This window comes from Salvelinus namaycush, chromosome 25, assembly GCF_016432855.1.
Source record: "Salvelinus namaycush isolate Seneca chromosome 25, SaNama_1.0, whole genome shotgun sequence".
NCBI lineage: Eukaryota > Metazoa > Chordata > Actinopteri > Salmoniformes > Salmonidae > Salvelinus > Salvelinus namaycush.
The window spans coordinates 465,219-483,923 of NC_052331.1; the positions used below are offsets into that span (position 1 = coordinate 465,219).

General features: G+C 41.6%; 1 protein-coding gene across 1 annotated transcript in view; it reads left to right on the forward strand.

Moving 5' to 3' along the window:
* Positions 1 to 5,866: 5,866 nt before the first annotated feature.
* Positions 5,867 to 18,705, forward strand: part of LOC120020502 (unconventional myosin-IXb-like) — a 62,268-nt gene continuing 49,429 nt past the window's right edge. The window contains exon 1 of the mRNA XM_038964206.1: positions 5,867 to 6,679. Coding sequence (XP_038820134.1) covers positions 5,867 to 6,679 — 813 coding nt within the window. The remainder of the gene's footprint in view (positions 6,680 to 18,705) is intronic.

The window sequence follows — 18,705 nt, forward strand, 5'->3', positions numbered from 1 at the left end:
TTTCAGTAGTACCTTCCTCTTCTTGTGCTGCATCTGACACTTTGTGCGCTCTTGCTGTGCGTTTTGAGGCTTTACACACTTTCTGTAAATGTCCAACCTTTCCACAATTGTGGCACTTTACATTTTGGAATCGACATTCACTGTGCTGATGATTATCTCCCCCACATCTGTAGCAACTTGGCTTAGACCTTTGAGATGTGGGCTGCTTTGTTCTTGTGTAACCTTGAGGACGGGACTAAGAAAAGTGTGACTTTTGTGAGCCTTTTTCACCACGTGCATCACTGACCTTGTGAACACCTTTCTGACGTTCTGCATATCCCGATAGCTCAATAGTATCCCTGTGGGCAAGCTCGAGTCCAAGTGCGATATCACAGGCTTTCCGAAAGGTCAGGTCCTTCTCTGACAGAAGCCTTCTGTGATATGCTTCACCTGTGAGACCACATACAAACTTGTCTCGAAGAGCATCATCAAGAAATAGTGCAAACTCACATGTACTTGCCAGCCTTTTCAAAGCAAGGATGTAGTCAGCCACGGTTTCCCCTTGACTCTGGTGACGTTGGTAAAATCTGAAACGTTCTGCAATGAGAATTGGCTTAGGCTTGAAATGCCTTGAAAGAGTTTCAGTCAGTTCTGCATAGTTCAACTCCACTGCTTTTATTGGTTCAATGAGACCTTTCAGCAATCCATACTCAGTTGGACCCAAAACACTGAGAAATACGTCTGCTTTCTTTTCATCTTTGATTTCATTTGCAGCCAGCCAACGCTCAAAACGCTCCAAATAGGAATCAAAATCCTCTTTTGTAGCCTCAAACTCTGGTACGCGACCAATGGTTGCCATTTTCACAGTTAATTGTTCAGTTTCCTTATTCCTTGTATTCCTTAATTTTCATCTAATTCTTCACTTCAGAAGTTTCTGCAATTTCTTCGTTCACTGCACTCATTTGTAATAATGTACACACCTTGTTACGTTCCTTCTTCCTTTTTTTTTCTTCTTCTTGACAATATTTCTCCACTGAGATTTCAATGGGTTCAATGACAGCTTTTTATTTATTTAACCACCAGAGGGCAGTGTCGCTATTCTGGACTCCAATAGTCTTGCTACTTGGCAGCTCTTGAACACTGTACCTGCTAGCAGTGCTTAGCCTTTTTTTTACTGGCGAAAGAAAATAAAAAAATAACTGACGAATTACATAATTATTTTGAGTTTCATTACTCACGCAACATTCTTCCCTTCAAGCAATGTCCGTTAAAGAAGTTTAACCACCTCGTCGCCACTGTAATATTTGTGTTGTGGAGAAATGACCAGGCAGGAGACGGGAGTACAGTTAGTTTTCGTTTAGTCAAAACCTCTCCTGCTCTACAGTTCCCGGGCACACTAGTGCGCATGTACATTTCCTATTAGGTGTAGTAACGTAACACTGTCGTAATACATCACCGCTTAGTAACAGCTTAGTAACTAATATAAACAGATGTAGATCCCAGATACTACAGAAGGAACATTGAATGTCTTTGAACTTCAGAGTGTTTGCTTAATGTTGGACCAGAGCTAGCTGTGTGTGCAGATCAGCACCAGAATTAAAAACAATTAAATCCAATGTGAAACGTGATAACTATAGTATCCTTAACGAGCATTGAAAAAGTTGATCCATTCTTCTGTAATTAAAAATATCTATAATTTCTGAATCATGCTTGTAAAGTCAATAGGCTAGTAGACTATGCTCCGGAGAGGGAGGGGCTTGAAGCCTACACACGCACACACTGGCAAAGATTTTCAGATGGCAAGCAGGCAGACACTGGAATACGTTTCTGCGTGACCGAAACGGGGCTTTGCATAGGGCTTTGCATAGGCGCTTTGTTGCGTTTTTTGTGGGACTGGAAAAAATGCTTGGAACGTAAAATAATGTTAGTAATTAACTGGTTCCCATGTTTTCAAAATATCAGTACTTTTCAGAACAGTATAGATCACTTTTGTTCCCGGTCCTGATTATTTTCCTGTAAAAATGTACTTATTTTTCTGTTCTGTTCCTTGAACCGGTTCCAACCCCTGGCACTAGTACCAATATTACAAGTTATTTCTTGTGTAGGCTGCTATCCTACTCGAAATATAATCAAGTGGGATGGAACAAATTGGCCACGTTAGCTACTGCCAGCGACATAATACAGCTGCCCGGTGAAGGAACTACTGCCCAGTGGGAAGCACCTAGACACAACACCGTTGTACCGGTCATTCACACGAGCTTGTCGTTACGTTTGCTAATTGGCATGTGAAGGTGACATACAGATGGTGATCAATACTACAAGTTATTTCTCCCTCGCCCATCGAAATAAACAACTTTATTTTACAAGTTAACTACCACAATGCTGCTATTGCCAGCATTAAACTAGCTAGTTCGGAAGGGCTCTGCAGCAACTGACTGCAACAAATCCGTCTCCACTCGACTTAACTGTGTGACATACATCATCAATTTTGGCACCAGGTGTGTCCGTATAGCCACTCCAAAACAAATATATACACTCGGATTTATCTATTTTTACATGTTTAATGATGTTTGTCTAATTGTCTCACTCATACCTGTTTCGGATAAATTATAGAGAATTTCAAAATGTTAAAATATGTTTGTTATAGAAACATAAAATCCTCTTCAAATTTTACCATTATGCTAGCTCAAACTCAATCACCCACAGAGCTATGGCTAGTTTAGGCTCCACATTATCACCTAACAGGGTGGAAATGTTGTTAGAAAAGACAGTAAATAAATGACAGTCACTAATTATTTATATTTGGGTAATATATATATTTTTTTTTTTACTAATTACAGTTACATATGTGTGTATATACAGTACCAGTCAAAAGTTTGGACACCTACTCATTCAAGGGTTTTTCTTTATTTTTACTATTTTCTACATTGTAGAATAATAGTGAAGACATCAAAACAATGAAATAACACATATGGAATCATGTAGTAACCAAAAAAGTGTTAAACAAATCAAAATATATTTTATATTTGAGATTCTTCAAATTAGCCACCCGTTGCCTTGATGACAGCTTTGCACACTCTTGGCATTCTCTCAACTACCTTCACCTGGAATGCTTTTCCAACAGTCTTGAAGGAGTTCCAACATATGCTGAGCACTTGTTGGCTTCATTTCCTTCACTCTGTGGTCCAACTCATCCCAAACCATCTCTATTGGGTTAAATAGCCCTTACACAGCCTGGAGGTGTGTTGGGTCATTGACCTGTTGAAAAACAAATGATAGTTCCACTAAGCGCAAACCAGATGCATATCGCTGCAGAATGCTGTGTTAGCCATGCTGGTAAAGTGTGTCTTGAATTCTAAATAAATCACAGACAGTGTCACCAGCAAAGCACCATCACACCTCCTCCTTCATCCTTCACGTGGGAACCACACATTCGGAGGTCATCCGTTCACCCACTCTGCATCTTACAAAGACACGGTGGTTGGAACCAAAAATCTCTCATTTGGATATATTAGACCAAAGGAAACAATTCCACCAGTCTAATGTCCATTGCTCCTGTTTCTTGGCCCAAGCAAGTCTCTTCTTATTAACTTTTGACTGGTACTGTACATGCATGCATTGTTAAAACTATTTGGAAGTGTTATGTGAATGTCCCTAACAGTGTTGCAATATGATTGTGTGAACAATCTGCCTATAATTATTAGGATTTAAGTGCCTGAGCTTGACCAATATGTTCTTCTGAAAGTCAAACATGACCTTTTTCTGATAGAATACACCAAAAATGAATGATTTTTTCCTTCAAGTTATGAGGTCCAAAATGTCACCGGAGAGTAAGAATGACTCAGCTGTTGAATCTCATTGTCATTGGACAAAATATTATATTGTACGGAATGGAGGTTAGGGCAGTCGTGGGAAAGTTGGTTGCTCAGAGGGAATAGAGGCTATTGTCTTAGTGGAACAAATACTGTAGAAAACATTTGTTCCCTTTTCTGGTGTCTGCATGCATACAGGCTCGACAGACAACTATGCACTCACTTCTCTTAGAAGCTGGGCTAATTTGTTGTGTCGTGTTTCTTCCCTCACTGCTTCAGTGAAGCTCTATACTGTATAGATGCAGTATCCTATTAAATCTCTGCAACTATCAATGGCTAAACAGATTTATTCTTAAATTAAAGGGGAGAATTATTCTAATAATCCTATGCCACTTAAGTTCTGATAAATAAGTATTTACTGTCATGCAAATACTTTACTTATATTGCCAGTCTAATGCCATTTGTAATGTTTACAGTGCATTCAGAAAGTATAGAGACCCCTTCACTTTTTCCACATTTCGTTACGTTACAGCCTTATTCAAAAAAATTCCTCATCAATCTACACAATACCCCATAATGACAAAGCCAAAACTGTTGTTTAAAAAAAAATGTTTTGCAAATGTATTCCAAATAAAAAACAATACCTTACATAAGTATTCAGACCCTTTGCTATGAGACTCGATTTCGAGTTCAGGTGCATCCAGGTTCAGCTGATCATCCTTGAGATGTTTCTACAACTTGATTGAAGTCCACCTGTGGTAAATTCAATTAATTGGAAATGATTCGGAAAGGCACACATCTGTCTATATAAGGTCTCATAGTTGACAGTGCATGTCAGCGCAAAAACCAAGTTATGAGGTCAAAGGAATTGTCCGTAGAGCTCAGAGACAGGATTGTGTCGTGGCACAGATCTGGGGAAGGGTACCAAACATTTCTGTAGCATTGAAGGTCCCCAAGAACACATTGGGCAAACTTTGCAATTGGGGGGGAAGGGCCTTGGTCAGGGAGGTGACCAAGAACCCAATGGTCACTCTAATAGAGCTCCAGAGTTCCACTGTGGAGATGGGACAACCATCTCTGCAGCACTCCACCAGTCAGGCCTTCATGGTAGAGTGACCACTCTACAGTAAAAGGCACATGACAGCCCACTTGGAGTTTGCCAAAACGCACCTAAAGGACTCTGACCATGAGAAACAAGATTCTCTGGTCTGATGGGAACTCTTTTGCCTCAATGCCATGCGTCATGTATGGAGGTAACCTGGCACCATCCCTACGGTGAAGCATGGTGGAGGAAGCATCATGCTGTGGGGATGTTTTTCAGCGGCAGGGACTGGGAGACTAGTCAGGAACAAGGGAAAGATGAAGGGAGCAAATTACAGTGAGATCCTTGGTGGAAACCTTCTCCAGAGGGCTCAGGACCTCAGACTGGGGCGAAGGTTCCCCTTCCAACAGAACAACAACCCTAAGCACACAGTCAAGACAACGCATGAGTGGCTTCGGGACAAGTCTCTGAATGTCCTTGAGTGGCCCAGCCAGAGCCCGGACTTGAACCTGATCGAACATCTCTGGAGAGCTGTGCAGCGACGCTCTCCATCCAAGCTGACAGAGCTTGAGAGGATCTGCAGAGAAGAATGGGAGAATCTCCCCAAATACAGCTGTGCCAAGCTTGTAGAGTCATACACAAAAAGGCTTGAGACTAATCACTGCCAAAGTTGCTTCAACAAAGTACTGAGTAAAGGGTCTGAATATTTATGTAAATGTATTATTTCAGTTTTTTTACATTTACAAACATTTCTAAAAACCTGTTTTTGCTTCGTCATTATGGGGTATTGTGTGTAGATTAATGAGAAAAAACAGCAATTGTATCTGTTTTAGAATAAGGCTATAACTTAACAAAATGTGGGAAAAGTGAAAAGGTCTGAATGCTTTCCGACTCCACTGTATCTCCCATACTCCTCCCTGACTCTACCGCATTCTTCTCCCTCTCTCCCTACCCAGTGGTTACATCATGATTGGAGGAGGGCAGTGCTAGTGAGGTATGCTGGAGAGGTCCTGTTTGTGTGTCAGCCAGCAGGATGAGTGTGTCTGACGGTGTGATAGGAGCGGCCAGCCTGGACATAGATCAACAACAGCAGCCGCAGGCCGTCTTCCTCCAGATCTACCCACGTCTGTCCCAGGACAAAGCAGCATGTTGTACTCTCCAGGTCAGCCCAGGGGCCACAGCGGCCATGGTTATCCAGAAAGCAGTGGCCACTCTGGGCCTGGACATGACCAGTCCGTACGCCCTGCTGGAAGTCAGGCAGGCTGAAGGGGAGGAGAGGAGGCTAGGGGACACTGAGATGCCTGTGGAGAGGGTGTTGCTTTGGCCCCCAGGGGCCAGAAAACGGCATCCCCAGGAGAAGGGGTATTACTTCATCCTCCAAGCCCAGGGAGGTGCAGGGGCTCTGGGGTCAGAGACGGATGGTGGTGGGGTACCTTCATTAGAGGAATATGATGACTTGTGCAGCCTCTCCACCCTGACCGAGGACACTATCCTGGCCGCCTTGCGCCTGCGCTTCTACAAACACAACATCTACACGTACGCCAGGGGCATCCTGGTGGCAATTAACCCATTCAAGTTCCTGCCCATCTACAACCCTAAGTATGTCATGATGTACAACAACCAGCCACTTGGAAAATTAAGCCCTCACATCTTTGCAGTGGCGGACGTGGCATACCACACCATGCTGAAGCAGCAGGAGAACCAGTGTGTGGTGATATCAGGGGAGAGCGGATCAGGGAAGACCCAGAGCACCAACTTCCTTATTCACTGTCTGACGGCGTTGGGTCAGAAGGGCTACAGCAGCGGGGTGAAGAGAACCATACTGGGAGCTGGGCCTGTGCTGGAGGTAAGTGTGTGTGGGGGGGTGTTAGGCCTGCTTCAGAAGCAGCATTCCTTTGCAGGCAAGTAAAAGGCCCGTTCAGTGGTGCATAGTTTCTATCTCCAGAGAAGGTTTTGTGTCTGCATTTAAAAAGCCGTAGTGTAGCCTTAAAAACCAACAAACGTGCCGAGGTGCTTTCAAGGGCATATGACTGCAGTAGATATACACTACATGAACAAAAGTATGTGGATACCTGCTCGTCAAACATCTCATTCCAAAATCATGGGCATTAATATGGAGTTGGTCCCCCCTTTTGCTGCTATAACAGCCTCCACTCCTCTGGGAAGGCATTACACTAGATGTTAGAACATTGCTGCGATTCATCCCAAAGGTGTTCAATGGGGTTGAGGTCAGGGCTCTGTGCAGGCCAGTCAAGTTCTTCCACACCGATCTTGACAAACCATTTCTTATGGACCTCGCTTTGTGCATGGGGGGCATTGTCATGCTGATTGTTGCCACAAAGTTGGAAGCACAGAATCGTCTAGAATGTCATTGTATGCTGTAGCCTTAAGATTTCCCTTCACTGGAACTAAGGTGCCTAGCCCAAACCATGAAGAACAGCCCCAGACCATTATTCCTCCTCCACCAAACTTTACAGTTGGCACTATGCATTCAGGCAGGTATCGTTCTTTTGGCATCTGCCAAACCCAGATTCGTCCTTCAAACTGCCAGATGAAGCGTGATTCATCACTCCAGAGAATGCGTTTCCACTGCTCCAGAGTCCAATGGCGGCGAGCTTTATGCCACGTTCGGCCATGTAAACCCATTTCATGAAGCTCACAATGAGCAGTTCTTGTGCTGACGTTGCTTCCAGAGGCAGTTTGCAACTCTAGTGAGCGTTGCAACCGAGAACAGATGATTTTTGAGCGTTTCAGCACTCGGCGGTCCCATTCTGTGAGCTTGTGTGGCCTACGGCTGAGCCATTGTTTCTCCTAGACGTTTCCACTTTACAATAAGAGCACTTTCAGTTGACCTGAGCACCTGAGCAGCAGAAATTTGACGAACTGACTTGTGTGCTCAATTTTATACACCTGTCAGCAACGGGTGTGGCTGAAATAGCCGAATCTACTCATTTGAAAGGTTGTCCACATACTTTTGTATATATCGTGTAATTCCCTTGCCCAGCCCTAGCGGTCATGCATACTAGAGGTCGACCGATTTTATGATTTTTCAACGCCGATACCAATTATTGGAGGACCAAAAAATGCCGATACTGATTAATCTGCCTTTTTAATTTATTTTATTTTATATATATATTTGTAATAATGACAATTACAACCATACTTTTTGAACACTTTAATTTTAACTTAATACATCAATAAAATCAATTTAGTCTCAAATAAATAATGAAACATGTTCAAATTGGTTTAAATAATGCAAAAACAAAGTCTTGGAGAAGAAAGTAAAAGTGCAATATTTGCCATGTAAAAAAGCTAAGGGTTAAGTTCCTTGCTCAGAACATGGGAACATATGAAAGCTGGTGGTTCCTTTGAACATGAGTCTTCAATATTCCCAGGTAAGAAGTTTTAGGTTGTAGTTGTTATAGGAATTATAGGACTATTTCTCTCTCTATGATTTGTATTTCATATACCTTTGACTATTGGATGTTCTAATAGGTACTTTAGTATTGCCAGCCTAATCTCGGGAGTTGATAGGCTTTAAGTCATAAACGGTGCAATGCTTGAAGCACAGCGAAGAGCTGCTGGCAAATGCAGGAAAGTGCTGTTTGAATGAATGCTTACGAGCATGCTGCTGCCTACCACTGCTCAGTCAGACTGCTCTATCAAATCATAGACTTAATTCTAATATAATAACACACAGAAATACAAGAATTAGGTCATTTAATATGGTCAAATCCGGAAACTATCATTTCGAAAACAAAACGTTTATTCTTTCAGTGAAATACGGAACCGTTCCGTATTTTATCTAACGGGTGGCATCCATAAGTGTAAATATTGCCGTTACATTGCACAACCTTCCATGTTATGTCATAATTATGTACAATTCTGGCAAATTAGTTCGCAACGAGCCAGGCGGCCCAAACTGCTGCATTTACCCTGACTCTGTTGCACAGAACGCAAGAGAAGTGACACAATTTCCCTAGTTTAAAAAAAATCATGTTAGCAGGCAATATTATCTAAATATGCAGGTTTAAAAATATATACTTGTGTATTGATTTTAAGAAAGACATTGATGTTTATGGTTAGGTACACATTGGTGCAACGACAGTGCTTTTTTCGCGAATGCGCTTGTTAAATCACCTGTTTGGGAAAGTAGGCTGTGATTCAATGATAAATTAACAGGCACCGCATCGATTATATGGAACTCAGGACAAGCTAGATAAACTAGTAATATCATCAACCATGTCTAGTTAATCACTAGTTATGTTAAGATTGATTGTTTTTTAAAAAGATAAGTTTAATGCTAGCTAGCACCTTACCGTGGCACCTTGCTGCACTCGCATAACAGGTAGTCAGCCTGCCACGCAGTCTCCTCATGGAGTGCAATGTAATCGGCCATAATCGGTGTCCAAAAATGCTGATTACTGATTGTTATGAAAACTTGAAATCGGCCCTAATAAAACGGCCATTCCGATTTAATCGGTCGACCTCTAATACACACAGTACATAATAAGACCATTATTCTGCATTGAGAATTGAGGTGGATTTTTGTCATTTTATTCCTATTTGTTTTAATGGAAAACCATTTTTTTTTTTTTAAGAAAAAGGCAGTTGTCTATTTGTCACATCACTACTATTAATGTTAATAACGCATTAGGAGACTTCATAATAAAGTGAGAAGTGTTACTGAGCTAGACTTGTATCCAGAGACGAGATCCCGGTCGGAGCTACAGTAGTTTGAGTTTCTCTTTCTGTGAAAAGTCTTCAGATGAGAACTCAGCTCACTATGCAATAAACGAGGCACTCTAGGGCAGACAGGAAACTATGTACGTGAGTTGAAAACACACACACACACACATACACACACACACACACACACACACACACACAGAGAGAGCTTACTGTTTGCACCTGGAAGTGTGACCTCCAACCTACCCACTGCAACCACATCACAAACAATATTTCATGGTTCATTGAATAAGATATTGTTGTTCCTCTGTTTATTTATCACTGCTATTTACAACTGGATGAGTAGCAATGAGTAACCCGACAAACAGCTGTTGTCTCTCCGGTTTGTTTCCTATTCAGTTTTCAGGGCTAGTGAGCAAAACAGTTCTGCCAGAGCTGCATTCCAGCTGCTGAGTGAATAGTGCTCAGTCAGGTTTGAGGGGGAACACCTTTTCAGCGAAATGAATACCACCATTACAGTGATTGCTTCTGTAACAGCCAGTCAGCCAGCTAGTCACTCTGTCTCAGTTATGCTCTGGCCAGTGTTCCCTCTAAGCTACGTACATGCAACCACGAAGCTCCTGGAGCAGTCCCGTGCTGAAGAATTGCAAGCTGACGCAGAGATGCACGAGATTGAACTTCACTAAAATGTACACCATCTTTCCTCTACTGTGGATATATGGTTATTTTGTTGTAGGTTAAAGAGCGCGTCGGAGTAGCCTTGTTCTATTTCACAGGCATGCATGAGCAGTTGTAGAGTAGCCTATATGCCCATTTGAGATCACAGAACAACCGATTGTGCACATATCCCGATATTCTTTCCTAGCTTGTGAGTGACTTGCCCAGTTATGGCTAATTTTGTTCAGCAATGGGGGAGTGATTGTTTCCTACAAGATCACAAAACTTGTACATGTCTAACTGTATTTGAAAAGCAAGTCAGGTGAGCTTTTTTTTTGTCTTAAAGGGAAAGTGTCCTATTTTGAGACGGGCTTGAAAGTGCAAATAAGCCAATAGGCAGAGGGTAGCACACATTTCTGTATGATTCTCTTAATGGTAATGATAACAATTAATTGAAAGCGGTTTCTTGCATCCTATCATGATACAATGCCACTTTCAGTCACCTTTTTGGCCAATTGTGACAAGTTAAACATAATTCCTAAAATGGTTAATGCCAAGCATAATGTTTTGATAAAGTCTCATGGAATGTTGGCCTACATTGAACACCACATATTGGCTATTGTAGGCGATATCATAGAAGTCAACAGCTATATCCATGTGAAAATGTCCCACGGCACAGACGTCTAGTTTTGATTTACATTTGTTTTGAGTTGTCAACTAACGTGAAATCAACAAAGTTTCACCATGTCATTGGATTTTGGTTCAAACTTGGGTGAAAAAAAAGACGAAATTCCCTTATGCTAACTTTTTTCTAATCTAATGGGTTTTCCACTTTGATTCACCGTCATCACATTGCATTTTTGGGTTGAAATTATGTGAAAACAACATTGATTCAACCAGTTTTTTTCCAGTGGGGTTATGGCATTTGGTCCATTGGTTTTGTTGGTAGGCCTACATTATGCTCAACTAGCCACAATAGCCTATAGGCCACTGTCTGAAACTGTAAAGTACAGCCTGTGTTCACAGTTCATGCGTGCCGGAAGTTGTGCAAAATCATGACAAAAAGGTTAATGAGAGCCATTGGTTCTCTTTCAGTAGAAAACTGTGTGTAGTTTTCCATATCATTGTTGTGCCGGTGCCTTTCTCATTTACGGTCGTGCTTCTTTACTAACCTACACACTACTTTAGCATTGTTTCTTTTAGATACAAATATCTTGTTGACTTGATCTTGATTCTATTACAGTGCCTTCAAGAAACTATTCACACCCCTTAACTTTTTCCATTTCTGTTGTTACAGCCTGATTATTTATTTTTTATGGACTAAATTGAGATTTTGTGTCACTGGCCTACACACAATACCCCATAATGTCGAAGTAGAATAATTTTTATAGATTTATTTTTTATTCATTCTAAATGAAAAACTGAAATGTCTTGAGTCAATAAGTATTCAACCCCTATGTTATGGCAATCCTAAAGTGTAAAAATGTGTTTAACATTTCATTTCAGTCCATGCACATAAGTTGCATGGACTCACTGCGTGCAATAAGTTTTTAACATGATTTTTGAATGACTACCTCATCTCTGTACCCCACACATACCGTCAGTCTAGCAGTGAATTTCAAACACAGATTCAACCACAAAGACTAGGGAGGTTTTCCATTGTCTTGCAAAGAAGGGCACCTATTTGTAGATGGGTAAAACATTTAATAAAAAGCTGACATTCCCATATCCCTCTGAGCATGGTGAAGTTATTACACTTTGGATGGTGTATCAATACACCCAGTCACTACAAAGATGCAGGCATCCTTTCTTACTCCGTTGCCGGCGAGGAAGGAAACAGCTCAGGGATTTCACCATGAAGCCAATGGTGACTTTAAAACAGTTACAGAGTGTGTAATGGCTGTGATAGAATTTAGGATGGATCAACAACATTGTAGTTACTCCACAAAACTAACTGAATTGACAGAGTGAAAAGAAGGAAGACTGTACAGAATAAAAAATATTCCAAAACATGCATCCTGTTTGCATAAGGCACTAAAGTAAAATTGCAAAAAAATGGTCAAAGCAATTTAACTTTTTGTCTGAATACAAAGTGTCAATTTTGGGGCAAATGAAATACAACACATTACTGAGTACATCTTCATATTTTCAAGCATAGTGGTGGCTGCATCATGTTATGGGTATACTTGTTAAGGACAGGGGAGTTTTCCAGGATAATAAAGAAACGGAATGGAGCTAAGCACAGGCACAATCCTAGAGGAATACCTGGTTGTCTGCTTTCCACCAGACACTGGGAGATGAATTCACCTTTCAGCGGGACAATAACCTAAAACACAAGGCCAGTCTACACTGGAGTTGCTTACCAAGAAGACATTGAATGTTCCTGAGTGGCCGAGTTGTTAGATTTTCAAGCCAATTTAATTCCAAACTGTATGGCAATACCTGAAAATGGTTGTCTAGCAATGATCAACAACCAATTTGACAGAGCTTGAATAACAGGCAAATGTTGCACAATTCAGGTGTGGAAAGCTCTTAAACTCACAGCTGTAATTGCTGCCAAAGGTGCTTCTACAATGTATTGACTCAGGGGTGTGGATACTTATATAAATGAGATATTTCTGTATTTCATGTTCAATAAATTTACATACATGTTTTCACTTTGTCATTATGGGCTATTTGTGTGTAGATGGATGAGGGGGAAAGATGCATTTTAATACATTTTGAATTCAGGCTGTAATACAACAAAATGTGGAATAAGTCAAGGGGTATGAATACTTTCTGAAAGCTGCGTATGTCTGCTTAGACCACTGTTCTGTTATTACTGTATAAGTGCAGTACTGTCATTAGTAACGGGTTACATAAGGCACAAAGTAGGGCTGTGCCCCACACTCCCACCTCTTCCCAAGATAGTCTGTTCCCGGATCAAAGATTCTTCAAAGTAAAAGAATCAAAAGATTCTTCAAAGTAGCCACCCTTTGCCTTGATGACAGCTTTGCATACTTTTGGCATTCTCTCAACCACCTTCATGAGGTAGTCACCTGGAATGCATTTCAATGAACAGGTGTGCCTTGTTAAGGTGTGCCTCTGCAGTTGGCACTAATAAGCAACAAGGTCCAGGGTAGAGGTCTGCATGGGACTGATTTCTTCATCCCTCCTGCACCCGTAGCTTTTCATACTGCACCCTCTGGCTTTCTGTCCGACTCCCACCCACTACCACAATAACTGGTCCCAAGCCCAACCGCAGTCCCTCAATGTTATTTTAGGCATATGTGACGCAGCTCACTTGACAGCCATGGTTCCAGCAATTTTGCGCCCTATAGGCAATATCAAAATAACATAAGAAATAGCATAGGTTAAACTACCAGAGATTCTCCCATGGCACATTTTATATTAAGCTATCAGTATTACTGGGCTATAATCAGCCAATAGGCTTGACTTAGTTTGAAGAGGGCAGAGTTGGAGAGACTTGCACTTTATCTTGAGCTCTTTCTATGGCCTACCTTTTAGGAGCGGGAGACATGAGTGATACATTTTTATTTTTAGGCAACGTAGTAAACTATAGTATTTTGGAAGTAATGTGATTTACTCTGTGTCCCCCTCCAATCTTATTCATTATGATCTAAAAGGCAAAACTGATCCTAGACCAGCACTCCTATTGCCTGGCTACCCAGACTCCTTGCGCCGGCCAAACACCACGGCACGCTCACGGACGTTAGTTTCTTATCCGCAATGAGCCTGGAGTACCTCCCCGCCGTCTGATTTGGCCAGAGCCAGAACACACGTAGGTATAGCAGCAGTTTGAAAGTTCGCAATAGACTTTGATACTGTGATTGGTTGGAGATGAACCCATCGATGATTACTTTGTTTTGTAAAAGGCCCCTCTTGCCCCTCATCACCACAAACAACTTCAATGATGGCAGTCTCAGATTAAAGTATGTAGCGAACAACAGAGCAGCGGAATCATTAAGTGTGAGTCGTCAGGCTAGCACTCCTACTCTGAGACATTTTATTAAAACAAGCCCAGATTATCTACAGTGTTTTGGACCAACCTCTGGTGTCCTGATGGACTCCCCATTATGAGAGTTAATGCTATGATTGCAGGGACCTAGGCCCCACTTCCCTCTATCTGAGAGCATGCCAAAAACGACAGTCACTTCCCATGGTTAGGAGACGTAGGCCTGCAATAAACGTGTCTTTCCAGAGCTGGCCTACAGCAAACCTTCGGGCAGTGATCATTTAGAGCTGGAACTTTTTCTTCTGTGTATTGTTCTTTGGTTGAGCTCCATTTCACTTCCTTGAACACAGCAGAGGCAAACCGAGATGTATGGTTAGGAGCACTATTTTTAATAAACACACAAGACCAAGAGCTGTTGACTATTTCTAGCAGCCAGGTCCCTATGTTTAGGGTCTCGTTCTTCATTTTTTTTTTTTTTTTTTTTTTGTAACGAGTCAAACTGTTATGGGGAATATCTCTGTCCCTCACATGCCAATCAGAGAGTAGCTGATTGGCTGGTTATTGTGTGAGGGAGGGGTTGGTTGCTGCTCTGTTCGGGCCCTACAGCTCCATAGGGGAATGTGTATTATGGAGGCCGTGTTGGGGCGTTGGCTAGAGGAGACAGAGAGAGTAAGAGGAGAGGTGGAGAGACCGAGAGAGAGGGAAAGAGGAGTGGAGAACCCAGAACAAGCCAAGACGTATTTCCAGATATTTCTTGTTGGAAAGTAAAAGCTGTGTTTGAAAGAGGATGATAACTCATAGTGTTTACTTCACTATGGAGAGGAGGGAGGAACATTCCTCAGGCTCTAGCAGCCTAGCAGTCAGTTTTACTTGCACACTTGGCTGTTGTTGGGGGAGGGAGCGAGATATAGAAGAGGCGGATTTGGAGGGAGAGGAGAGAGAGGGGTAGAAAGAGAGCAAGAGAGAGACAAAGGAGATGGGAAGGGGGGGAGAGAGGGAGGGGGGAGAGAGAGGATCAGAGTGTTCAAAGTAATACTGTATGTACGGAGGCTGTATAGAGGCCTGTGAAGGCACAGCCCTGACGTGTCAAGACAGGATCCCCTACTGTACTGTAGCCCTCATTGGAATCCTCCAATACACCACCACCACCTCAACCCAAATACTGTTCTTCTGTAGGGGTGGAGTCTGGGTCATGTTCAGTGGGCCCAAAAATTGTGAAAATATGCTAACCTCTCACCATTACAATAACAGGGGAGGTTAGCATTTTGTAACTGTCTCACTCATCATTATTCACAATTCATTCAGGACTTTCTGTAATCATGGCAGCATCCACATTAAAGTGTTTAGAAACATATTCTATTTTTATTTACAAAAAATAGTTTCTCCAGAATGACACAATACATAATTTACCATTGATTTCTATTGCTTTTGGTCCCCTAAAATAAGGGGGGGGGGGGGGGGGAGACTATGTACAAAAAGTGCTGTAATTTCTAAAGGGTTCACCCAATATGTATCATTTCAAATTCAAAGTGCTGGACTACAGAGCCAAACAACAACATGTTCACTGTCCCAATACTTTTGGAGGGGTGTGTACGTGTGTGTGTGCGCGTGCATGTTTTCCTACATTATCAGGACCAGAACGTCCTGTCAAGGTTTGAAAACAAGAAAGAATGTGAAAAGTCAGGATTTTTTAAATATTGTTTTCCCCATGTCCTGAATTTGTTCTATTTTAGGCTTTGGGATTAAGGTATAGTGAAAATAGGATTTTGAATGGAAATACATTTTTACTCTCCAAAAAGTCCTGAAAATTCCATTTTATTCTCAGTAACTGGTGCGTATTTCCTACAAATCGCATACAAAATCATCTATCAATCAGGACTCTGATTGTGACTGTGCTTATGACTCTCTCTGACTAACGTGGTAATCTGAGAAGGACTGGTTTCATAATTGTCATGGTGTCATAATCACAACATCCCTCTGAAAACCATCACGGTGTCAGTGTTGGCCTTCCATGGTGATCTAAACATGCGGTAAAAAGTTAATAGACCAATAAGAGAGTTCTAAACCTCTCTGCCAATAACAGCACATTTTCCCTTTTCACCTCCCCACTCAAACCGCTCCCAGGTAATTGTTACCCAGAAATGATTTGATATTGAGATAATAAAAAAAAAATGCTGCATTGGACCTTTTAAACATACAGTATCCGCTCGTCAAACAGATTTAGTTAATGTCTCACAGCAACACCATACAGTACAGTGCCTTCAGAAAGTATTCACACCCCTTGACTTTTTCCACATTTTGTTGTTACAGCCTTTTAACATTTATAAAATTATGATTTTGTGTCACTGGCCTACACACAATACCCCATAATGTCAAAGTGGACATTTTGTTTTCAATTTTGGTACAACAGGAATTGTTTGTAGGGAAACACACCCCTCCTCCTCGACTCTTACCAGAACCCGCCGTTCGATATATTCGGAATATGAAGAAGCCTTCTGGTTGAATAGCAGAGTTCCGTGTGTGGTAAACTCAGGCTTAGGAGATCTTATACGTTTGGTTCTATGATATCTTCATCAGCTAATTACATTTTTTGTGAATTGTGAAGCATTTACAGTGCCTTCAGAAAGTATTCACAACCCTTGTCTTTTTCCACATTTTGTTGTGTTACAGCCTGAATATAACATTTATTAAATTGCGATTTTTGTTTCTCTGGCCTTCCATCAATACCCCATAATGTCAAAGTGGAATTATGGAATTGTTATTTAAAATTAAAAGCTAAAATGTCTTTAGACAATCAATATTCAACCCTTTTAGTTATTGTAAGCCTAAATCAGTTTAGAAGTAAACATTTGCTTAACAAGTCACGTAATAAGTTGCATGGACTCAATCTGTGTGCAACAATAGGGTTTCACATGTTTTTTTTAATGACTACAGCATTTCTCTACCCCACATAGAATTCTCTGGAAGGTCCCTCGGTCGAGAAGTGAATTTCAAACAGATTCAACCACAAAGATGAGGGAGATTTTCCAATGCCTCGCAAAGAAGGACACCTATTGGTAGATGGGTAAACAAAAAAAAGCAGACGCTGAATATCCCTTTGAGCATGGTGAAGTTACACCATTCAAAGTGTAATTAATACTGTGTCAATACACCCAATCACTACAACGATACTGGCGTCCTTCTTAAGAGGAAGGAAACTGTTCAGGGATTTCACCGAGGCCAATGGTGACTTTAAAACAGTTAGAGTTTAATGGCTGTGATAGGAGAATTGAGGATGGATAAACAACATTGTAGTTACTCCACAATACTAACCTAAGTGACAGAGTGAAAAGAAGGAAGCCTGTACAGAATACAAATATTCCAAAACATATTGGCAAAGAAATAACCTATATCCTGAATACAAAACGTTATGTTTGGAGCAAACACAGCACATCACTGAGTACCACTCTTCATATTTTCAAGCATGGTGGTGGCTGCATCATGTTATGGGTATGCTTGTAACCGGCAAGGAATAGCGCTAAGCACATGCAAAATACTAGAGGAAAATCTGCTTCAGTCTGCTTTCCAACAGACGCTGGGAGACAAATTCACCTTTCAGCAGGACAATAACCTAAAACACAAGGCCAAATATATGTATACAGTGCATTCAGAAAGTATTAAGACCCCTTTTACTTTTTCCACATTTTGTTACGTTACAGCCTTATCTAAAATGGATTAAATATATTTTTTCCCTCATCAATAGACACACAATACCAATACAGACAAAGCAAAAATAGGTTTTTAGAATTTTTGGACATTTTATAAAAAATCTACATGTTGCATTCAGACTCTTTACTCAGTACTTTGTTAAAGCACCTTTGGCAGCGATTACAGCCTTGCGTCTTCTTGGGTATGACGCTACAAGCTTGGCACACCTGTATTTGGGGAGCTTCTCCCCTTCTCTGCAGATCTTCTCAAGCTCTGTCAGGCTGGATGGGGGAGCGTTGCTGCACAGCAATTTTCAGGTATCTCAAGAGATGTTCCATCGGGTTCAAGTCCGGGCTCTGGCTGGGCCACTCAAGGACATTCAGAGACTTGTCCCGAAGCCACTCCGTCGTTGTCTTGGCTGTGTACTTTAGGGTCGTTGTTCTGTGGGAAGCTGAACCTTTGCCCCAGTCTGAGGTCCTGAGCGCTCTGGAGCAGGTTTTCATCAAGGATTTCTCTGTACTTTGCTCCATTCATCTTTTCCTTGATCCTGACTAGCCACCCAGTTTCTGCCGCTGAAAAACATCCCCACAGCATGATGCTGCCACCACCATGCTTCACCATAGGGATGGTGAATATTTCAATCTTGGTTTCATCTGACCAGAGAATCTTGTTTCTCATGGTCTGAAAGTCCTTCATGTGCCTTTTGGCAAACTGCAAGCGGGCTGTCGTGTCCTTTTTTTTCTGAGGTGTGGCTTCCGTCTGGCCATTCTACCATAAAGGCCTGATTGGTGGAGTGCTGCAGAGATGGTTGTCCTCCTGGAAGGTTCTCCCATCTCCAGAAAGGAACTCTGGAGCTCTGTCAGAGTGACCCTTCTCCACCGATT